A 23,096-nucleotide genomic window follows, 5' to 3' on the forward strand; every position below is an offset into this window, starting at 1 on the left:
CCAACAACAGATTTTCTCTTTTTATTCTAGATTCTGAAGAGGCTCGGTCTGTAAATCCTTCCAGTGTTGATGAAAATATTGACTCTGAGACAGAGAAAGACTCTCTCATCTGTGAAAGTAAACAGATAATTCCCAGTAAAGCACCTCTTCCATCTGCTCTTGATGAATATGAGTTCAAAGATGATGATGATGAAGAAATAAATAAAATGATTGATGACAGACATATTCTTAGGAAAGAGATACGAAAAGAGAATGAAGCTGAAGTAGAAAAGAATAGTTTATTTACCAAACAGGAGAAAGCTTTCTATCCTAAATCATTTAAAAGTAAAAAACAAAAGCCATCGAGAGTTTTGTATTCAAGTTCTGAAAGTTCAGATGAAGAAATTCTTCAGAATAAAAAAGTTTCTGTTCCATGTTCTGTCCCTGAAACGTCAAATTCTGATACACAAACCAAAAAGGAATATGGAGTTTCAAATGAACACAAACAGAAAGGCAAAGCTAAAAGAAAATTAAAGAACCAGAACAAAAATAAAGAGAACCAAGAGCTGAAGCAAGAAAAAGAGGGGAAAGAAAATACGAGAGTAACAAACTTGACAGTTAATACTGCACTAGATTGCTCAGAAAAGACCAGAGAGGAGGGGAATTTTAGAAAATCTTTTAGCCCGAAAGATGATACTTCGTTACATTTATTTCATATCTCCACAGGTAAATCTCCCAAACATTCTTGTGGACTAAGTGAAAAGCAGTCAACACCACTAAAACAAGAACATACTAAAACATGTTTATCACCAGGAAGTTCTGAAATGTCTTTACAGCCTGATCTTGTTCGGTATGATAATACAGAATCTGAATTCTTGCCAGAAAGTTCAAGTGTAAAATCTTGTAAGCATAAGGAAAAAAATAAACATCAGAAAGATTTCCACTTAGAATTTGGTGAAAAATCAAATGCCAAAGTAAAGGATGAAGATCATAGTCCAACACTTGAAAATTCAGATTGCACACTGAAAAAAATGGATAAAGAGGGTAAAACATTAAAAAAGCATAAATTGAAACATAAAGAGAGGGAAAAAGAAAAGCATAAAAAAGAGATTGAAGGTGAAAAGGAAAAGTACAAAAATAGAGATAGTGCTAAAGAGTTGCAGCGGAGTGTAGAATTTGATAGAGAATTTTGGAAAGAGAATTTTTTTAAAAGTGATGAGACTGACGATCTGTTTTTAAATATGGAGCATGAGTCCCTAACAGAAAAAAAATCAAAATTGGAAAAAAACATAAAAGAAGATAAATCAACCAAGGAAAAACATGTTTCAAAAGAGAGGAATTTTAAGGAAGAACGAGAGAAGATTAAAAAGGAAAGTGAGAAATCTTTCAGGGAAGAAAAAACAAAAGATTTAAAAGAAGAAAGAGAGAACATACCCATAGATAAAGAAACCGAATGCAGTTCTTTAGGAACAAATGCCAGTGAAGAATCTACAGGGTTACACTCAATGGAAAAGGAAATAGAGATGGAAAAACAAGAAAAGCATATAAAAGAAAATAAGGAAAAATCCGAGAGGCGGTTTCAGACTAAAGAAAAGGATGTTGAGAAGACTGAAAGAAAAAATTCTGAAAAAGAAAAGAAGACCAAACATGAGCATAAGTCAGAGAAAGACAAGTTTGATCTTAGTGACTGTGTTGACAGAATAAAAGAAAAAGACAGGCTGTATTCACATCACTCTGAGCGTTGCCACAAAGAAGGAGAGAAGATAAAAAATATCACCACTGTGAAAAAAACTGATGATAGAGAGAAAAGTAGAGAAAAGATCGATAGAAAACATGACAAAGAAAAACCTGAAAAAGAGAGGCATTTAGCAGAAAACAAAGAAAAGCACTTGATAGAAAAAAAAAACAAACAAGCAGACAATAGTGACTATACTAAATCAGAAAAGAGCAAAAATAAAGAAAAAGACAGGGAGGTAGATAAAAAGGAAAAATCGAGAGATAAAGAAGGTGTAAATATAACTAACACCAAACACATCCAGGAGGAGAAGAAGTCAAGTATAGCAGACAGTAGTAAAGCACAACATGAGAAAACTTTATCCCTTAAAGAAAAAACAAAAGATGAACCTTTGAAAACGCCCGATGGAAAAGAAAAAGATAAAAAAGATAAAGACATAGACAGATACAAAGAAAGAGATAAGCATAAGGATAAAATTCAACTAAATAGTTTACTCAAAGTAAAATCTGAAGCAGATAAGCCTAAACTTAAGTCATCACCAGCATCAAAAGATACTCGACCTAAAGAAAAGAGGTTAGTGAATGATGATTTAATGCAGACAAGTTTTGAACGAATGCTAAGCCTTAAAGACCTAGAAATAGAGCAGTGGCACAAAAAACACAAGGAAAAAATTAAGCAAAAAGAAAAGGAGCGGTTGAGAAATCGGAATTGTTTAGAACTTAAAGTGAAAGATAAAGAAAAAACAAAGCATTCGCTAGCTGAGTCCAAAAATAAAGAACTTACTAGGTCAAAGAGTTCAGAGTTGACTGATGCTTATACCAAGGAGAAACAGTCTAAAGATGTTGTAAGTAACAGATCACAATCTGTTGATGCCAAAAATATAACAAATTTAGGGAAGTCATCTTTTGTTTCAGATAATAGCTTAAACAGATCTCCTAGATCAGAAAGTGAAAAGCCAGGTCTCAGCTCCAGATCTGTATCCATGATTTCGGTTGCTAGCTCAGAAGATTCCTGCCATACCACAGTGACAACCCCCAGGCCTCCAGTTGAATATGACTCTGACTTTATGTTAGAGGGCTCAGATTCCCAAATGTCCTTTTCCCAGTCACCATTTTTGCCAGTTGCCAAATCTCCTGCCCTTCATGAAAGGGAATTAGATAGTTTGGCTGAACTTCCAGAGCGGATTAAGCCACCATATACAAGCCGACTTCCAACATCCCATCTCCGATCATCTTCTGTAGAAGATGTTAAACTAATTATAAATGAGGGGAGACCAACTGTAGAAGTTCGAAGATGTAGTATGCCAACTGTCATTTGTGAACATACAAAACAATTCCAAACAGTATCAGAAGAAAGCAGTCAAGGTGGCTTAGCTGTGCCAAGAGATACTTGTCTTTCTCCCAAATCTGAGGTGCCCTCAAATGTGCCTGAAAGAGAACTTTCAAATGTGTCTAACATTCATTCCAGTTTTGCTGCCTCTCCAACTAGATCTGTAAGCAGCAAATACATTTCAGCTGATATAAATGTTATCAAGAGTACTGCTCCAGTGGGCACTTTAATGGACAGTCCTGTGCATTTAGAGCAATCTAATCAGGTTGGTGTGATCCAAAATAAATCATGGGAGGTGCCTAATGACAGACTGGAGTCATTAAGCACTGGTGACTTGAGCTGCCCAAATTCTAGTGCACCTGATCAAGATTCTTCTGTTCAGGGTTTTTGTAATTCTGAAAACAAAATACTAAAAGAACAGAACACGGATTTTTTATCCCTTCACCAGACTGAACTACCAGGAAACTCTTGTGCTCAGGACCCAGTGTCCTTTCTGCCTTCACAGCAACCTTGTTCTTTCCACAGCCAATCACTTTCAGATGCTGAATCTGTTTCTAAACATATGTCTGTATCATATGTTGCCAATCAAGAGCTGGGTATTGCACAACAGAAAAATGCAGTTCAAATTATGAATTCTGTTTTAGATACTGATAATGAATGTACGAAAGAAATGGAAAATACTTTTGTCCTAACAGATGTCAAAAAGACAGATGCCTTTGTCCCAGTGTACTCTGAAAGCACTGTTCAAGAAGCATCGCCAAATTTTGAAAAGGCTAATACTTTGTCTGTATTACCACCAGAAAAAGACTTTAGTGGAAGTGATGCTTCTTCCCAGCTAAATACACATTACACATTTAGCAAACTAATGTATAAGTCTTCCAGTGGCCATGAGGTTGAAAGTAGCACTTCTGATATACAGGTTATTTCACATGATAAAGAAAACAAACTGGAGAGTTTGGTCTTAACTCACCTGAATGATAAATGTGATTCTGATTTATGTGAAATGAGTACAGGGATGCCAAAAGGAAACCTAAATGATCAAGATAATCCAAAACATTGCCCTGAAGGTGAAAAGTGTTTGCTTTCCATGGAGGATGAAGAATCACAACAAAGCACTTTATCAAGTCTGGAAAACCATTTACAACAACCGGCTCAACCAGAGATGCATAAATATGGTCAAATAGGTAAAGTAGAATTAGAAGAAAATGCTGATGACGATAAAACTGAAAACCAGATCCCTCAGAGGATGACTAGAAACAAAGCAAATATGGTGGCAAATCAGAGCAAACAGATTCTTGCTAGCTGTACACTATTCTCAGAAAAAGACAATGAATCTTCATCTCCTAGAGGAAGAATAAGGTTGACTGAAGAAGATGACCCCCAGATTCACCACCCACGGAAAAGGAAAGTGTCACGTGTACCACAGCCTGTGCAAGTGAGTCCCTCTTTACTGCAAGCAAAAGAGAAAACTCAGCAGTCTCTGGCAGCCATTGTAGACTCCTTGAAACTAGATGAGATTCAGCCATACAGTTCAGAGAGAGCGAATCCGTATTTTGAATACTTGCACATAAGGAAAAAAATTGAAGAAAAGCGCAAACTGTTGTGTAGTGTTATTCCTCAAGCACCTCAGTATTATGATGAGTATGTGACATTTAATGGATCCTATCTCCTGGATGGAAACCCCTTAAGCAAGATTTGCATTCCCACAGTAAGTAACGTCACTTAACACGCATCTGCTGTCCAGTAGAAGTATGATGCAAGTCACTTACGTAGTTTTAATTTTTCTAGTAGCCACATTTTAAAAAGTAAAACGAAACAGGTAAAATTAATTTAAACATTTTATTTAACCCAGTATATTCAAAATAACTACTTCAAAATATATCAGTGTAGAGAAGTTGTTTATGAATGAGACATGTTATATTCCTCTTTTTTTTTGTACTAAGTATTAGAAATCTGGTGTACGTATAGTACCTCTCGGTTCAAAGTAAATGCATTCAATAGCCATGTGTGGCTAGCGGCTACCTTATCAATCAGCACTGGTCTACAGTGTTTTCTTTTTCCTTACCTGCTTTTCCTTCATCCCCAAAGAGGTATGCTTTTATTTCGCTGACTCACTTACACGTGCGTCTGGAACAGTCTTCTCTGGAATTTCCCTCTGTTGAGCCTCTTCTTGCTGGTGTATTCTTAATATTCTCTCTCAGTTGGCCTTTATCCACCCATTCCAAACATACTTGTTTTTCCTTCATCCTGGGGAGAAAAAACTTACCCTGTGACTGTGCCAGTTTGTCACGATCTCCTTGTCTCTTTCCTTTACTACCACACTCTTGAAGAGTAGTCTATGCCTGATGTTTTCTCTTTATGACTGCCTATTTATCCCTTAAACCATATGCACAGATCACCAGTGAGCTTGTGGTGCCACATTTGTTGGCCTCTTTTTCTTTCGACTTGATCTTTGTCACATTTGACATTGTGACCATCTTGTTCATAAAACTTGCCCCTCCTTGGTTTTTTGATGGTACGCTCTTCTGGTTACCTTGCCTCAATGACATATCTTTTTCTCTCTCTTTTAATGACTCCTGTACCCACCCTTAAAGCATCAGAGTTCCCTAGGAATCATTCTTCAGTCAACTTTTTGTCGTTGTGGTCTTGGCTATTCCTGTGGTTTCAGCACTCTACCACGTGTCAGTTTAGTCCCCTAAAATTCTTACCTTAGCCATGTCATCTCTGTTGACCTCCAGAATCAGATGTACATGCCTCTTGGGCAGCATTACCTATATGATCTGCAGATACCTGTCATAGGTTTAGTTGCCCAGGAAGTAGGCCCTGAGATTCTGCGCAAAGCTTATTGGTAAGTGCTGTCAGGAACAATACCTATAACCGTGTGAAGGAACCGCAATTCAGCAGAGTAGGAAGTCGAACTGAGATGTAGTTGCAGCATTCATTTCATCTGGAACTCAGGAGTGGGGTCACCCTTTTGACATGTAGCGTGCCTCTAAGGAGAGAACATGACCTTGGGCACACCAACTGTCTTCCCTTCCGGGGTTCCCATTGCCAGTTTCTTGAGAGGAACTCCAGAGAGCTTTCAGTCTCCAGCACTCCTGGGAGCTGGGGTTGAGTGCCTCATTCCTGAAGGAGGATTCTAACCATGCGCCAAGTATCCACTCCAACTTTAGATTCCCAAAGACCAAAAGAAATGATTTATCTTTCATTATCTCAGAAGCAAATCTTTATTATTAGTGATGACACCAGAGTACTGACCTTCTCAGTTACCATATTCTATCTATTCTACCTTAGAACTCTCTCCATTAACTCTACCTTCCACCACTGCCCTGTTTTAGGCCTCTCGTCATCATCTCTCACTTAGAACATGCAGCAACTTTGTCACTTCTTTTTTTCCTACTCTCTTTCTGCAGGAGCCTTCTCTTTTGTTGTGAAATATATATTCTATTTAAAACAGTAAAGGGGCTCCTGGCTGGCTCAAATCAGAAGAGCATGTGACTCTTGATCTCAGGGTTGTGAGTTCGAGTCCTGCGTTGGCTTTAGAGATTGCTTAAATAATAAAACTTTTTAAAAAAAAAACAACCCCAACAATAAAAAACTATTACCCTACTTAAGTATTTTAGCTGTGATTAGCTGTCTTCACATTACCTACAGCTTAAAATCCACATCTCGTCCTGTTGTAACCATTTATTTTATAATCTGATCCCAATCTACCCCTTCAGCTTTGTTTCCTCACAACTTCCAAACTCACCCAATAATTCAGCCATATTTCACTCACTCTTCAACAGAAATCTGTTGTTCGCTACTCTTGGTAGTTAGTGCTGTTCCTTCTGCCTGAAATATTGTTCCTGCCAGGCTTTTCTTTCTATTCTCTTCCTTACCTTTCTTCCAGCTGTGTTGTCACTTCTGTGCAAAATCTTGTCAAAGCAGAATTGTTTGTGTCTTCCTCATACTTAAACTATGATATCATAGTTAACTGCTCACATGTCTGCCTGTAATCTGATTAAGGGATAGGGCACTATTTCTCTCTTATAGAATGAGTCCCAAATTTATCTTTAGCTGTGAGTACACTGTTGATTTCCCTGTTTCTAGCTTCTTCTGAACATCACCTGAGTGTCCTGCAGTATCCATGTAATTATCAGGTCCAATACCAAACCAATTTATCCTATCTCAAAAGAGAGCACAGGTAGGCAGAGCAGCAGGCAGAGGGAGAGGGAGAAGCAGCTCTCCACTTAGCAGGGAGCCCGATGTGGGACTTGATTCCAGGACCTTGGGATCATGACCTGAGCTAAAGGCAGCCACTTAACCAACTGAGCCACTCAGGCGCCCCTTTTGTTTGTTTTTAATGAGAATTATTAAAGAAACACACAGCACAGTATAGTAGAAAGAGCAGTAGTTTTCAGGTAGTATACATAAGTTTGTCTGGATTTTACTACAAACCAGCTGTAAAACCATAATACCAACCCTACCTCAAAGTAGGTTGAAATAGTACAGGCTCTAACCCATTAAAAATGTTAAAACATTTTATAGATTTAAGAGGTTATCATTATTTTATCCCACTCAAAATAACCTTAAGGTTCATATTTATTAGAATTAATATGCAACCCCCCACCTTTTGTTCATAAAAGGCTGTGCTTTTGAGCTTACTGGACTGAAACTCATTTGTTCGATACTTTTTTTCTAAAAAGTAAAAAGTAATGAAAAGCCAGAATAACAAAAATCACTTTTATACTACATTATTTTTAATAGGTTCCAGTATGATTTTTTCCATTTGTTTCCTCTGTCAGCTGTCATTTTATTGAATTGATCTCTCCACATTTGTGTGATCTATTTATAGAACCTGTTAGAAATGTAGTGAAACACCTCCAAAGTCAGCTTAAGTGTTTGTCATTCTCACAAATATTTTTCTCATAATTTAGACAGAATGCTGCTGTTTTTCCAGAGAAAGTCAAAGGAAGAAAAATAAAACTATAGGTCAGGTTCCCAAAAGACAAATGAACTGGGGGAGAATAAAAGGAAAAGACTTGTCACATCCTGGTATCTACTGTGGTTATGAGTACCAGCACACAGATCCCTACAGGGAGATTCTAAGAGTGGATGTCAGGAAGGAAGACCATCCAAGGGAATCTGTCAGGAGAGTTTATATTCTGGAGACTCCTGGGAATAACAGATCCTAAAAGACAAAAGCTCCAAACATGATTTACCTAAAGATAGATGGGGAAACAGGAAAGGGGAGGTTTCCTCAGAAAGTCTCCATATATTTTGTTTTTGGTGGTTTACCATTTCTCTGTACATGGATGCTGAAGATTTCCAAATTTTCATATTCTGCCCAAACCTCTCTTAGCTTCCTTTTTTGCTAAATAGACATAGCTCCACTTGAATGTCCATGAGCTCCACAAACTTGACATATTAGGCCTAAATTTAACCCAAAACCCTATTTCTCTTTTCTCCTGTCCCCTCTCCCCTCCTGGATTATCTCTTACCACCCATTTGGTCCTCATGCTAAAGGACTCACAAGTCCTCTGCAGCTACGCCCTCTCTTTTATCCTTAGTCACCATATTTTTGGACCCCTTCCCTTCCATTCCCTCCTCCTCCATACCAGGGTCACAGTGATTTGCTTCCTTCCTTTCTTGCCTGTAGTCTTACCCTCCTAATACCTATTCTGCAGACACAGCAGTGAACTGTAAGATCTTTCAGCGGTTTTCCATTGCATACAGAATTTACCTTAATGTGTTATGCATAATATCTGTTCCACAGTGTGTAATTAAACACATGGGGATGATGGTGGGGAAGGTGAGGAGGGCTCATGGTCAGATACGTTTGGGAAATGGAACACTGTTAATCTAAAGATAATAGGTTTCTTTTGTCACTGTAGAACTTCTCAAAATGAGTAAGTTTAATTTGTTAATTAGATACCTAAGCAAGCGTATATGTACAGTTTTCCCAAACTTACTCATTCTTAGAACCATTTCCTGCAAGTCATGTTTATGGGCCCAGTGTTCTGTGGAACACACTTTAAGAAAACTAGTCTAAGTGTGCCTGGGTGGCTCAGTTGGTTAAGCATCTGCCTTTGGCTCAGCTCACGATCCCAAGGTCCTGGGTTCCAGCCCCACATTGGGCTCCTTGCTCAGTGGGGAGCCTGTCTCTCCCTCTGCCTGCTTGTGCACTCATTCTTGCTCACTCTCTCTCCCTCTCTCTGTTAAATAAATAAAAATCTAAAATTAAATTAAATTAAATTAAGCTAATCTTAAAAAAAAGAAAGAAAGAAGGAAAGAAAAGATGGTTTACAGAATTAGACTGCAACCTTTATTACTTTGCCCCTACTGATCTCCCCATCTTCATGCCCTACAATTCTTTCCTTCAAAGTTGATGTCTCCAGAACAACTTGTAGTTTTCCAGACACCATACTATCTTTGCGTTTTGTACACTTGATCACACTGCCCTCTCTTCTGGGAATTATCTCCCTCTCTTCTTTCTCTTCTTTTTTCCCCCACAACTGATTTCTCTCACCTTGTGATTCTGGCTCTTCCTTTAACATATAGCCTCAGGCATTACCCTCTCCAAGAAGTTTTCTCTGATACCCCAGGCTCAAAGGAGTAGATACTCTTCCTCTGGGCTGCATAAAGGAAGCCTTTATGATTTGGGAAAACTTCAACATAGTATCACTAAACTTCACTGTTACTCTTACTAAACTTAAAGATGTTTATAAGGCACAGAAATCAAATAATTTTATTACTGTAGTTAGAGGCCTGAAAAATAATCTGCCCCAGTAAGTTACTTGTCCTGTAGAGTTTTCCGCATTGATTCAACTGAGTGAAATCATGTGATGTTATTTAACCTTTTTTTCACTCCCCCATAATTCCTGTAAACTGTTTACTGATTATAAGTATAGAGTCCCAATCAGATCCAGGCTTGATTCTTTGCCTAAAGCTTTTCATATATGGTGTATAATTCCTTAGCCCCACATCAAGACATACATAGAATCTGCTTGTCCCACCTTCTGAAGAATCAGAAAAGTCAACTATCAGAAAAGTCAAGCTATTCTGTGGTTCCTGAACATACTGAGATACTTTACTTTTCCCTAAATGCTGACAGTAGTTAGAAGCTAGAGATGAGGGTGGAGGGAGGAATATAGATATTCCAAGGGACAGAGGGAGAATATTAGGGGATCACAGATGTCTTTATATTAACTCTGTAACAATGCATAGATGGTATCTGTTTCCTTAACCTCCAGCATATACCAGAATGCAGTCCACTGTAATAATCGATTTAGAGATGAACCGACCATAAGATTTTTGGTGTATGGAAAGACAAAATGGGTTATCACCTATAATAAAGAAGTTTTAAAACTACAGATCTATGGGGCGCCTGGGTGGCTCAGTGGATTAAAGCCTCTGCCTTCAGCTCAGGTCGTGATCCCAGGGTCCTGGGATCGAGCCCCACATCGGGCTCTCTGCTCAGCAGGGAGCCTGCCTCCCCCTCTCTCTCTGCCTGCCTCTCTGCCTACTTGTGATCTCTGTCTGTCAAATAAATAAATAAAATCTTTTAAAAAATAAAAAAAAATAAAAAAAATAAAACTACAGATCTATTAGAGGATAACTCCATCTTTTTATAAGAGACTTCATGTATACTACACTAAGACTCAGACTGCTGTAACCTTTAGGACCGGACTGTTTGCTTTTTTTTTTCCCCCCTGCTTTTGTGAACCCTCCCTCCCTGTTTATGAGCTGTCACTTACTGATGCTCTAAAATGTGTCTCTGTAAAAAGGAATTTCCTTAGTCCTTAGGCTTTTTAATTTGCTCTTTGAAATTTGCTGTGGCCTCAGAATTAAAACATCTAAGTTTCTTGTTATGTTCTGTGCCTCAGACTGTTGAAGTTGAGAATAATCGGTTGTATAATTGTTACTGTATTATCTAATTCAGAGAACATCATAATTTATGTTTTTATTAACTGATCGAGTAAGAGCTTTAGCTGGTTCAGTCAGAAGAGAGCTGACTCTTGATCTCGAGGTTGTAATTTTGAGCCCCATATTGTGTGTAGAGATTACTTAAATAAAACTTTGTTAAAAATTAGGAATAGCTCATTGTTGTATTTTTAACTAATGTATGTCTTTGAAAATTAGATTACACCACCACCTTCACTGTCAGATCCACTTAAAGAGCTTTTTCGGCAACAGGAAGTTGTAAGAATGAAACTACGTTTGCAACACAGTATTGAAAGGGTAAGAAGTGTTTAAATTTATGCAAAAAATTATTGTATTTTAACAGTAGATCATAATGACCTACATTATATTTTATGTGTATATGTATATATTTTATATACACACACACATATAACTGCCTTAGGGGATTTTCCTTATTTAGAACCATTTTGGGAAATGGTTTAATTTTTTTATCTTGTACCTGTGTAGTTAGGGAATTTTCAAGCCTATTTCAGGGTAGCTGTCCTTATGTTACAGTTCGTGTCGAGTGTATTTTTGATGTATAAAAATCTCTTAATAATTTCTTATTATCATTTGCTGAATTTGTGGAACTAAAGCGGTGAATTCCAAGTTAGATAGTTGGATTTCCAAGTTTTCTGCTTCAGTGCAGAATACTTAGAAAAGCTGTTTTTATTGGTCCTTAGATTTCTGCTTTCGTATTCTAGTTTCTAGTGGTTAATCTTGGCATGGGATGATGTGAGAAAACCTATCTATTTATAGAAATCATAAAATTCATTTCACTTGGATTGACAAAAATGTAGCACCTTCTTAGTCTTTTGGGAGGGCCAGGGACTTCTGAAACTTGGTATGAACTGTGTTCCTTCTTTATAGAGGTATATATACTCTTACAAAAACAAAAGTATGCAGTTTCTTTGATTCTTACATAACTGATTTCCTAGGGCAGAGGTTTTTCACTTTTCTGTGCCATGAGACCCGTGTAACAATCTGGTAAATATAAAACCTTTTCTCAAAATTATGTTTTTAAATTAATAAATTTATAGCATTGCAAAGAGAACAATAAATGAAAGAAGCACTGATACAGAACTTACAACATTGTGCATGACCTATGGCAATGAATATTTTGTTTTCAATAAGAAGTCACATTATACACATCAATAGCTATTTCAACCATCAGGCATGTTTGAAGCCACCTGGTAATATATTTTCATCTGTTCCTCTCTCCAGGTAACAAAAGCCATGCTGCCTTATAGGTAGTTAAGAATTCTTATTTGTACTGTGCAATTTTCAGAACTTGAGCAGATAGTAAAAATTACTCACATGCTTTCATATATTGACCAATAGACAATTTAAAATGCCTCACCAGTGTGACAGCAAACAATGATACCATTTGGGGGCAATATCTCTAACACTTATAATATGAATTGAAAATACTTGTGATTTCTATGGATGGCAAAGTTGCAGATGCTTTTGATATTTCTGTGGTTTGTGGCCTATATTCATAATTGAAAGAAATGCCAGTTGGGGGCGCCTGGGTGGCTCAGTGGGTTAAAGCCTCTGCCTTCGGCTTGGGTCATGATCCCAGGGGGCTCTCTGCTCGTAGGAAGCCTGCTTCCCCCCTCTCTCTCTCTGCCTGCCTCTCTGCCTACTTCTGATCTCTGTCAAATAAATAAATAAATGAATGAAAGAAAGAAAGAAAGAAAAATGAAATGAAATGCCAGTTGGAGGTTAGTAAAAAATAAAGAATTTTTTACATCCAGGTTCACAGATGACACTTTCCCCAGTCTATGTATGGGCTTCTTGGGACTGTTAGGACCCCAAGTCAAGAACCTGTTTTAGGGTCATTTTTCCTTTGAAAGTGATGACGATACTTGAATGCGCACTGAATGATGCAAACACATCTTAAAACCCACAGTTCCTGGCCCAGTTTCTTGAACTACGTCATGCCCCACTCTGCCTTCCAAGAACTAAGATGGGGAGTACTTTGGGACATGCATAACCCATTCTCAGAAGACATTGTTTAAGAAGTGATGCACTGGAAGTGCAAAGACATAACATTAAGAATGATGACCTAAAAAAAAAAAAGGAATGATGACCAAAAGTGAAATATTTAGGCTGTCATTTAAGCAGTGTATCTCTTTTAGTTTTTTTAGGGTCGGACTTCATTTTTGGTTATTGCTCTTAATCTCTATACAATTATGGCCAATCTTTTAGAAAAACTTTTCTTCTAGTTATTTTTTTCTTAGCATCTCATCAACTTTTTGGATATATATTATCACTTAAAGTCCCACCTTAAACTTGTACTTAATGAATCATAAGTGTTAGACTTACCTCTTCTCTTTTGAGTATCATTTGTTACATAAAATTTAAAAGAGATTAAATAGGACTGTGTTTCTTTGTGTTTTCACTAAATTATAAATACAGTAGAGCTCTATAGTAATACATATTTGGATATGGTGAGGCCTCCGTCCTCCAGTAGGGGAAGAATAAAGTTCTTGTCAAGTCAAGAGAGAATAGGGAATGTGGTGAGAAGAATACCAGCCACATCTTTAATATTTTATCAGCTCAGTCTGCCAGACAGAACCAACAAAATGATGGACATCTTATAATGGAAGGATTCCTGGACTCAGGAATCCTTGAAATTCTAACCAGCCACAGGTCCTAGAGTTTGCCCCCACCGATGTTTAAACCGAAGAAGACAGTTACCACCAGATGGCACAAGTCTGCAACCAGTATCACCATGGGCTGGGATTGTAGCTATACCCTAGGATTCCTAGTCTGATAAATGCAGAGGATTTCCTGATACTTCATTAACTTTATGATAGGGTGAGTTTGCATATTACATAACTGGAAGTATTGCACCCCAGTTAACACATTTTAAGACAGGATTGTACTGTGATTGTCAGAGGTTTAATATCAGCATCAAGGTACAGTGTTTGTTTCTGTGAAAATGTTCATTATAAAACGAGCTACCACCACAATGGCACAGCATTTCACATCCATTAGAAAGGCTATAATAAAAGATAATAACAAGTGTTGGCAAGAGTGAAAAAATTGGAACCCTCATACATTGCTGATGGAAATGTAAGATGCTACAACTGCTGTTAATGACTTGGCAGTTTCTCATCAGGTTAAACATAGAACTACGATATGACCTAGTACCTCCACTCCTAGTTATTTACCTAAAAAAAGGAAATTTGCATCCAAGCAAAAACTTGAGTGTGAATGTTCATAGTAGCCTTATTCATGATAGCACAAAGCTAGGAACAACCCAAAAGACCATCAGCTGATGAATGAATGAAGAAAATATGGTGTGTTTATATAGTAGAATATTATTCAGCCATAAAAAGGGATGAAGTACTAACGCAGGCTGTAACACAGATGAACTTGGAAAACATGTGACATGAAAGAAGCCAGTTACAGAATACCACATGTTCCTTGAATCCATTCATAAGAAAATGTCCAGAGTAGGTAAATCCATAGAAACAAAAAGTAGAGTAGTGGTTGCCAGGGAAGAGGAGGTATATAAGGGGCATGACTGGCAATAGATACAGAGTTTCTTTTTGGGGTGATGAAAATGTTCTGAAATTAATGGTGATGGTTGAACATTTTGGTGAAGCCAAAAAAGCTTCCATTGTACACTTGCAAAGATCATTTTTTAAAAAAGCCTGCTGCTTCTGGAAAAAAACATTTATTTATACTTTTAGAACAATTTGCATTCTCAAATCTCTCAAATCCCTCAATCTCTGTGAAGAAAGAACTTGTCTGAGGGGCACCAGAGTGGCTCAGTCAGTTAAGCGTCTGCCTTTGGCTTAGGTCATGATATTGGGGTCCTGGGATCGAGCCCCACATCAGGGTCCCTGCTTAGCCAGGAGTCTGCTTGTCCCTCTTCCCCTGCTCCTCCCCCTGCTTGTGCACATTCTCATTCTCTCTCTAATAAATAAATAAAATCTTTAAGAAAAAAAAACTTACCTGAAATTCAGGTCCTTTAGTACATTTCAAGTAATTTTATTTGAAAAAACAGGTGATTGAAGAATTATGTTTGTTTTTTTTTTTTTTTTTAATTCTTGGTTCAACTAGGAAAAGCTCATTGTATCCAATGAACAAGAAGTTCTACGAGTTCATTACAGAGCTGCAAGAACATTGGCAAATCAAACACTGCCATTTAGCGCGTGCACTGTGTTACTGGACGCAGAAGTGTACAGTGTGCCTCTGGATGCTCAGGTAAAGTGCCACTGATATACTTAAAATATTACTAAATAGAGCTTGGGTGTTTTTGTAATCTCTTCCCACAGAAGAAACTTGAATCCAGCAATCAGTAAAACTCTAAAGAGAAAAACAGTTCTTGCAGAATAAAGTACTTCTATATCACTTGATCTTTTTTCTAAAATCCTCTAAACATCAGGCTCATGTTATAAAAGCTGATATTTATAAAACCAATATGTGTTTAGAATAGTGCCCTTTTACATAATTTGTAATTTGTTTCTAAACTGGGTGTTTGTACCTTCAGGCAACTGGAAAGCAACTGTAAGCTGGAAGACACTACAGGCAGATTGAACCTCTAGATTGTGATGGTGCTAAAGTAGGGCCAGGTCTTGTTTTGGTCTTGGATATTTCTGGAATAAATAAATACAGTTGTGGAAAAAAACTGTAGCTATGTCTTGAATAGAGTTTACTGACACATAGAAATTATACGAATTCAGAACCAGACATACCAGTTGTAAGAATATCTTGTGCCTCACAAACAAGAATGAAATTCATTCGTCATAGAATATAATGATTAAAATGAAGAGTAGGCATGGACAGTGAAGGATTATCACACAAAAGTATTAAGAAATGCTGTTTTAAGTCAGACAGAAACACAAAGGATGTAGGGTATATTACAGAGAAAATTACTTAGTTCTCTCTGGGCTTTATTTTTCTCCTCTGTAAGAAAAAAAAAAGATTATGGACATTGAAGAGGGTATGTGCTATGGTGAGTACTATGAAGTGTGTAAACCTGGGCGATTCACAGACCTGTACCCTGGGGCAAATAATACATTATATGTTAATAAAAAATTAAAAATTATTAAATAAAATCTAATTGTAAATTAACTATGTCATTAAAATAAATTGGGCATTAAAACTCATAAAAAAAATTTTTAAAAGATTAAACTAGAACAGTGGATTTTGAACTTTAAGTCACCGACTGTTTTATCCAAATGAAAGTATTCAGAGATATTTGAAAAGGCTATTAAGAATAATAATTGTGGGAGAAGGGGGGAGCCTGGGTGGTTCACAGTCTTTTGAGGGTCTGACTCTTATTTCGGCTCAGGTCATGATCTCTCAGGGCCATGAAATTGAGCCCTGCGTAGGGCTCCACACTAGGCATGGCGCCTGCTTAAGATTCTCTCTCTCCCTCTCCCTTTACTCCTCACCTACAATTTGCATGTATTCTCTCTAAAATAATAATAAAATAGTTGGATCTTAAGAAAGAACTATTTGACTCTAAAGAAGTAAACATTGGAAAAGGCCACTGAGGGAATTTACATAATTCTCAGCTTTAAAGAATTTAAACGGAAGAATGAATGGTTTTTAATAATTGAAATGAAAAGTTTAACTATGTTACTAAAGGCTGGACTAGACAATGAAGTATCTTGAGATCTTTTAAAGTTTTGTGCAATTATAGAGTAATAAAATCAACTTTAGAACAATGTAAATCAAGCTTCAAAGAAAGTCTTTTGAAGATTTCTTGTTCACAGTGGTTGAGTAAACATACCTTTTTATTTTGTCTTCCTTCCAAAACTCACTGAAATGACAAAAGATGTAAAAATAAAAAGCAATCCATAGCAGAACTGGAAATTGAGATGGAAAGCCACTGGACCACAACATGATGACATTTCTGATAAATAAGAATCTGTTGCCCCAGATAGGTTATAGGAAAACATCAAAAATAAGTGAGTGTTCTCAGTAAACCCTTAGAAGGATCCCCAAATCAGAGACTAAAAGAAGATTAGGCCACGATTGGCCTAATAATTAAAGGACAGACGAACTTTATCCTTCTCTTGAGGAAAACTATGGAACTCTTACCCTTCCTTCTACTCTGGCTTTAGAGTAGATGGTCTCTCAATGAGTAGCGGGCTCCTATGAGAATAGCTGCCAAGGAATTAAAGGAAAGGAGAATAAATCTACCTTTCCTAGCTAAAGGCTTAGATCATCCGTTAGCATGCTTTCTCATTAGACCACTTCCTTTCAAAATAAGCTTGTAATATTAAAAAGACTCAATAATAAAATCTTAAATACTAAAAACATCTTACAGAGGACCAAGGAGGAAGTGGTAACAGCTAAAACTGGGAGCATCTACATGATGGCTGGATGTCACTTGGATAGCACCGGTGGTAATAGTAATAGTAGTAACTACAGCAGATGTTTATTGGAGTGAGTGCTGCCTGAATGCCCAAGCATTGTGATGAGGACTTCAGAGACTTAATTCTCAAAACAAGATTAGAAGAGGTATTCAGCCCTCTTTATGGAGTAGAAAATTGAGAAAGTCTATAATTAGTTCAAGATTACATAATAAGACACAAAGCTGGCATTTGAATGCAGCCGTCTTAATTCCAAAACTGTATTCTTAAGAATTGATAAAGAATTTCTTTATGATCACTCCAAAATACTGGTCCTGGAAAAAATGTTGGCCTTAAAGTGCTGTAGCTCACCTTAACACTTTTTCTCCCTACATACGGTAAACATTAACATTAAAATTAAAATGAGAAATGAAATAAATTTTACTTTAATAAGAATGTCCTAGGCATTAAAAAATTACATTTTTATCTTTTTTCAAAGTGTTTCCATCTTTCTTTTCATCATTCCATTATACTGTAAAGAGATATAATGGCATATAGGTTTTAAAGTTGGCTAGTAAATTGCATAGTATTCAACTACTTTTGATGTTCTCTTTCAGTCTGATGACAGTAAAACTTCTGTGAGGGATCGCTTTAATGCAAGACAATTCATGTCTTGGTTACAAGATGTGGATGATAAATTTGACAAATTAAAGGTATGTATATTTAAAAGTTCAGTTTAAATGGATGCTTCCCTCTTAAATGGAAAGTGTAGCTCTACTAGGCAAGGAGATAGCCATTAGTCATGCATTCTCATGCCAGCTACAGTTGGGAAATAAAGGAAAATAAAGAGCACAAGTCCATTTTTCAAGACCAGTGTAGTATGAAAGTTGAAACTATCACAGAAGTAGCAGTTTCTGATGGGGACATTTATGCTTGCTGTCCAGTATCCAAGTCTAGTGATCGCTCTGACAATGAAAGAATGGGGGAGGGCAGTCAGAGAAAGAATATATACTACAAATAATTCATAAAGAAAATTATCTGGTTGGAGATTTTAAACCATTTCAAAAATCACTTCTTAGCTGTTCATGATTCTTTTGATAATTTGAAGTCTCATTATTTGAAAGAGCAGTTTCAAATTAAAGTCTGTGAGGTCAGAGAGTGGTGAAGTTGCAGACCCAGAAATAGTTGGCATATGGATACAGACAGGATAAAGCAGAAATGGGTGTGTAATTTAAAAACTTAATCGCTAAAGAAGCTATGGGTGAGATTAATTTTTAAAGCAAACTTGACAGAAAAATCAATTAACTCTTCTCTTCCTCTCAATAGACCTGTCTTTTAATGAGACAACAACATGAAGCTGCAGCTTTAAATGCCGTCCAGAGATTAGAATGGCAGCTCAAACTCCAGGAACTTGACCCTGCCACCTATAAATCTATCAGCATTTATGAAATCCAGGAGTTTTATGTTCCCCTTGTTGATGTTAATGATGACTTTGAATTAACTCCCATATAATAACAGCCATTCCTTCTGGTGGTGTCGTCTTAAACTCATATGGCTCAAGAGTATTAAACTGTGGAACACTGCCTTTTGAGAAAAATACTGATATTATGCCTTTACAGTTGTTAGTAAAGTTTGACTAAAGTTGGTTATGTATGTAGTAAACACTGTCATTTTATAAAGAATGAAAAGAGAATTATTTTGGATCCTAGATCCAAACAGTTTCTAACTGAAATCTATTATTTATATTGGTGAGAGGTAACTATTACATTAGAGCATGTTGGCAGACCGTGGTAGATATTTCAAAAGCTGAGAATCTGCTAACAGCACTGGAAGTTGTTAGCGCTCCTAAGTAACAAGATAACCACTAGTATTCAAATCTTAAAATATATTGGTAAGCTAAAAGGTTCAATTCCTACCAAATAGTTTCTAATGTGGAAGAAAAACTTGGCACAAAATTTCTTCAGTTTATTTTATCTGTAAATTAATTGTACAGTTTTCTTTTCAAAAGTTTTAATATTGTCTTCCTTTTTAATAACTTATTTTATACATATTGTGCAGATGTAAATCTTGTAATTAATGGTCAAAATGTATACAAAGGGATTGGTAGTCAAAACATGTACAAAGAAATAATTATAAAGCTGTTGTGTCTAATGTTCTATTGGACCAAAGTTGTCGTTTGTATGGAGTGTAGTAGTAATGTGTTCAGGTAGCAAAGCTTTTAAATAAGGCCTGCATGTGTTTGAGTTAGCTTGTTTTCATCACCATAACTGTAAAGGTTGTGACTTAGTTGTACTGCATGCTTCCTACAGTTTAACTCTCTCCATAAGCAATGCCTAAAGTAGTGTAGGGTGTTTCATGCCAGTCTCCTGGGATAGTACTTATGACTCACTGTGTTGGACACATTATTTAGAATTAGTCATGCAAAGAAACAGCTCTTTTTTCATCTCACACAGTAGAACCCATTCCCCCTCCCAAAATGCCTTTGAATGAAAATTCTGAAATTGTAAATGTCTATTTTAATACTCAAGTATGAAAGAATCTGTGAATATATGTAAATATGTTTAATAAATTTTATTGGTCATGTTAAATTATTGTAAAACTTTTTTACATTGCTTAAATATAATGTTTTAAGCTTAATAACCTTTGCACTTTTAAAATACAAACTGAGTACTCAAATCAAAAAAAGAGTTATTCGGTAGTCAAAAGTACAAGAAACAGGCATATTCTGGTCAATCTCTTCAATATTTATGAAAAATTGATTAATATGTTATATTTTTCCTTGTATCAAGATGCAAAACATAATTTTCAGAATTTTATAATTAAAATAAGATTTGGTATGCTGTTTTTAATAAAATAATTAGCAATATACTTAGAAAAAAACCAGTTTCTCCTATAACATGAAGTAGATTAAATATTCAGGAATATTTCAGGTCTGAAATCTGCTCAACTTATTAAACATTTTTGAAAGGAAAATTAGGTTATATGTAAAATTGAACATAAATATATGAGATAAAATTTACAGAACTTTCCACAGTACTTTCTTGAATTATAAAATAATGCTGGATATTTTTTATTCTGATAGAGAAAAGTAAAAAGGATATATGAGGAATAAAGTGACTTAAACTCAGCAAGCAAGTTGGAAATCCCAGCTAATGGGAGAGAATGTAAAAACCGAAGTTTCTGAGTGCAAAGGTATATATTAAGCTTAGGGATTTTTGAATTTTTATGTCAATTTATATTTTAATTCATACTGTACTTGGCATGCGCAATAAAGCAGCACGTGTAAAAGATACACAGTGCAAGGACTTTATTATAAAGGTTGGATGTAGTGTTCTTTAGAAATTTAGATGAGAGATTTGGGCCTTTTTTATTGGATACATGGGGCCAAGAAAGGCAGGGTAGGTTTTGAAGCACTGGTTTTGTTGAAGTTAAGTGTATTAAGGCTGGGAACATTAAAAGCTAATTTATAAAAGCAATACTTTTTAATATGAAAAACTAAATGCAAATTTTGTTTATACTTTTGCCTAAAACTAAAAAACCAGATTATTGAGCATTGAAGTCATAGAAAATAAGAGAGGAGTAAATTTATACAGCATCTTGTTCTGAGGGCCCAACTGGAAAAGGAGGGGAAATCACTGTTTGGCCAAACAGAACAAGCTGCAGAAGAGAACAAGCAAGCAGGAATCTGGCATATTTTAGTTGTCCCAGCTTTTTACATACTAACCTAGCTCTCACCCTCTTCAGTGGTACCTCCAGTTGCTGGAGCCTTGATGCCATGCTTCTGCTTCTGCAGGTTTCCTTGTAAAGTGACTCAAAGCTGATCAGATAGCTTACACGAAAAGTTGAATGCCTTCTCGGTGTAATTTATACTTAAGTAGTTAGGAGCTTTATATTCTAAAGCTCTGAAATACTAGGAAAAAACTTGGAATGGGGTATATACCTAAAAAGATTTAGGATTCTGAAAGAGAAATAAAGGATGGTTAGTTTAATCAGTGATTTTTTTTTTAACTATTCAAATATCATGAACAAGATATACTAAATTGTACCTAAGGATTTGTATTTCTTTAAATCTTGTTCTAAATCATATCTGTTTAATAAATGACTAGTTGATATTTGTGCATGTTATTTAATAAAGAGTTATATTTTTATAGAAAAAATAAGAGTGAAATGTGTGCTAAATGTTTTTTTACTTCCCACTCCCATGTGACTCTAAGCCAAACACCAGTGTTTACTTTGGGCAGTAGTAAAATTACAGAAATACTCGTTTTGGGGCAACAACCTCTGAAAAATAGCTCAACTCTCTTCAGTAATGAGATCTCAAAAATGAATTATAAATGTTAGACATGCTGCAAACTTCATAACCACAAAAATCTCAAGCAAATACCCCATGAGGCTCATGTTAACAGACTTAATAGTTATATACTCATTCTAGAAATTGAGTGCAGTGCTAAATATGTATTTTTCTTAGTTATTCAGAAAGCTAGCAATATTTTTTATTCTATTTCTGGTTTCCTGGTACATAAACCCCCAAAATTTTATATAGAGGAAATTGACTTTAAAACTCATCAGATAGTCTTATCTTCTTAAATTTTTAAAGAGAGCATTTTCATGATTTTTCCGAAAATCCCTTTCAAACATTTAAGGCAAAAAGATGGATACAAGAGATACTAGTCTTTGGAAAAACTTTGTGGAGTTTAATGGATTAAATACCTTTTAATTCATCTTCTTGGTGGCTTTCTTGACACCATAGTCTCCATTGTACCTAAAATGGGGTTAGAAAGCCTCCACAGTAGCAGTTACCCAAAGTTTTAAATCAGTAGAACCAGAGTTCATAGAACAGATGGAGGCAAATAAAGTTTAAATAATTCCCTTAATCAATATGGTGGAAAAAGCATGTAGAATTATAACTATCAACATAAAAACAGTGAAAAATAAATCTAGAATGACTTTTTCCAGTGACTAAATGTTAAATATTACACAATATCAGCAAATAATGTAAATTTCTTAGACATGTGCATATCTCCATAAGAGAAAGTAGCATATAAAAATACCTAAAGATAAACACCTTTGCTTGCATGGGGATTCAGTTTTATTAGGTGGGTTATTTACACAGAATTTAAGGTTATTTATGAAACACATTTATTTAACTCTATTGATGACTTTTTAAAATGTGTTTTAAAAAAAAAAGCTATACGCCGCATCAAAATATCTGAGTAGTCCAGATAAAAAGCTTTCAGGTAGCCACGTTTTCCCCACTTCTGAAGAAAATTCTGCTGTTAAACACAGAATGAAACAAGCTTTTGTGGCGTACCTGTGTGCCCATCACTCAGCTTAAGAGCTCATTATGAGTACCTTCTCCATTTTTTTTTAAACTGGTTTAAATCCAGTTTAAACAAAAAGAGCCAGTCCTAACAAATGTATATACTGTTAACCATTGCCTGAATTGTGATTATTTGCATCATAGAAGGAAGTTCCCTGTGCCCGTTTGCGGTTAGTACTCCCTACCCCAGAAGAGACCACTGTGATTCCCATCACTGTATGTTTCTTGTACCTGTTCTTGAGTTTCATATAAATGGAATCAAAAGAGTATATACTATTTTCTTGTGTCTGCCTTCTTTCTCTCAACATAAGGTTTTGAAATTCATCCATGTTGCATATATCAGTAATATGTTCCATTTTATTAATGAGCAGTAGTGTATTGTACAAACTTGTTTATTCATTCTCTTGTTGGTAGACATTTGGATTGTTTCCAATTTGGGGACTATTGTGAATAAAACTGTGAATCTGCA

The 23,096-nt window shown here is 36.0% G+C and overlaps 1 protein-coding gene across 8 annotated transcripts in view; it reads left to right on the forward strand.

The window, feature by feature from the left end:
* The window catches only part of ANKRD12 (ankyrin repeat domain 12), a 124,054-nt gene extending 100,958 nt beyond the window's left edge, over window positions 1-23,096 (forward strand). For all 8 annotated transcript variants that reach the window (XM_059140087.1, XM_059140086.1, XM_059140085.1 and 5 more), the window contains 5 exons: window positions 31-4,751; window positions 11,168-11,266; window positions 15,065-15,208; window positions 17,925-18,020; window positions 18,634-23,096. In XM_059140087.1, the coding sequence (XP_058996070.1) occupies window positions 31-4,751; window positions 11,168-11,266; window positions 15,065-15,208; window positions 17,925-18,020; window positions 18,634-18,819 (5,246 nt within the window). In that variant the 3' untranslated portion in view covers window positions 18,820-23,096. The remainder of the gene's footprint in view (window positions 1-30; window positions 4,752-11,167; window positions 11,267-15,064; window positions 15,209-17,924; window positions 18,021-18,633) is intronic.

This window comes from Mustela lutreola, chromosome 11 (genome assembly GCF_030435805.1).
Source record: "Mustela lutreola isolate mMusLut2 chromosome 11, mMusLut2.pri, whole genome shotgun sequence".
NCBI lineage: Eukaryota > Metazoa > Chordata > Mammalia > Carnivora > Mustelidae > Mustela > Mustela lutreola.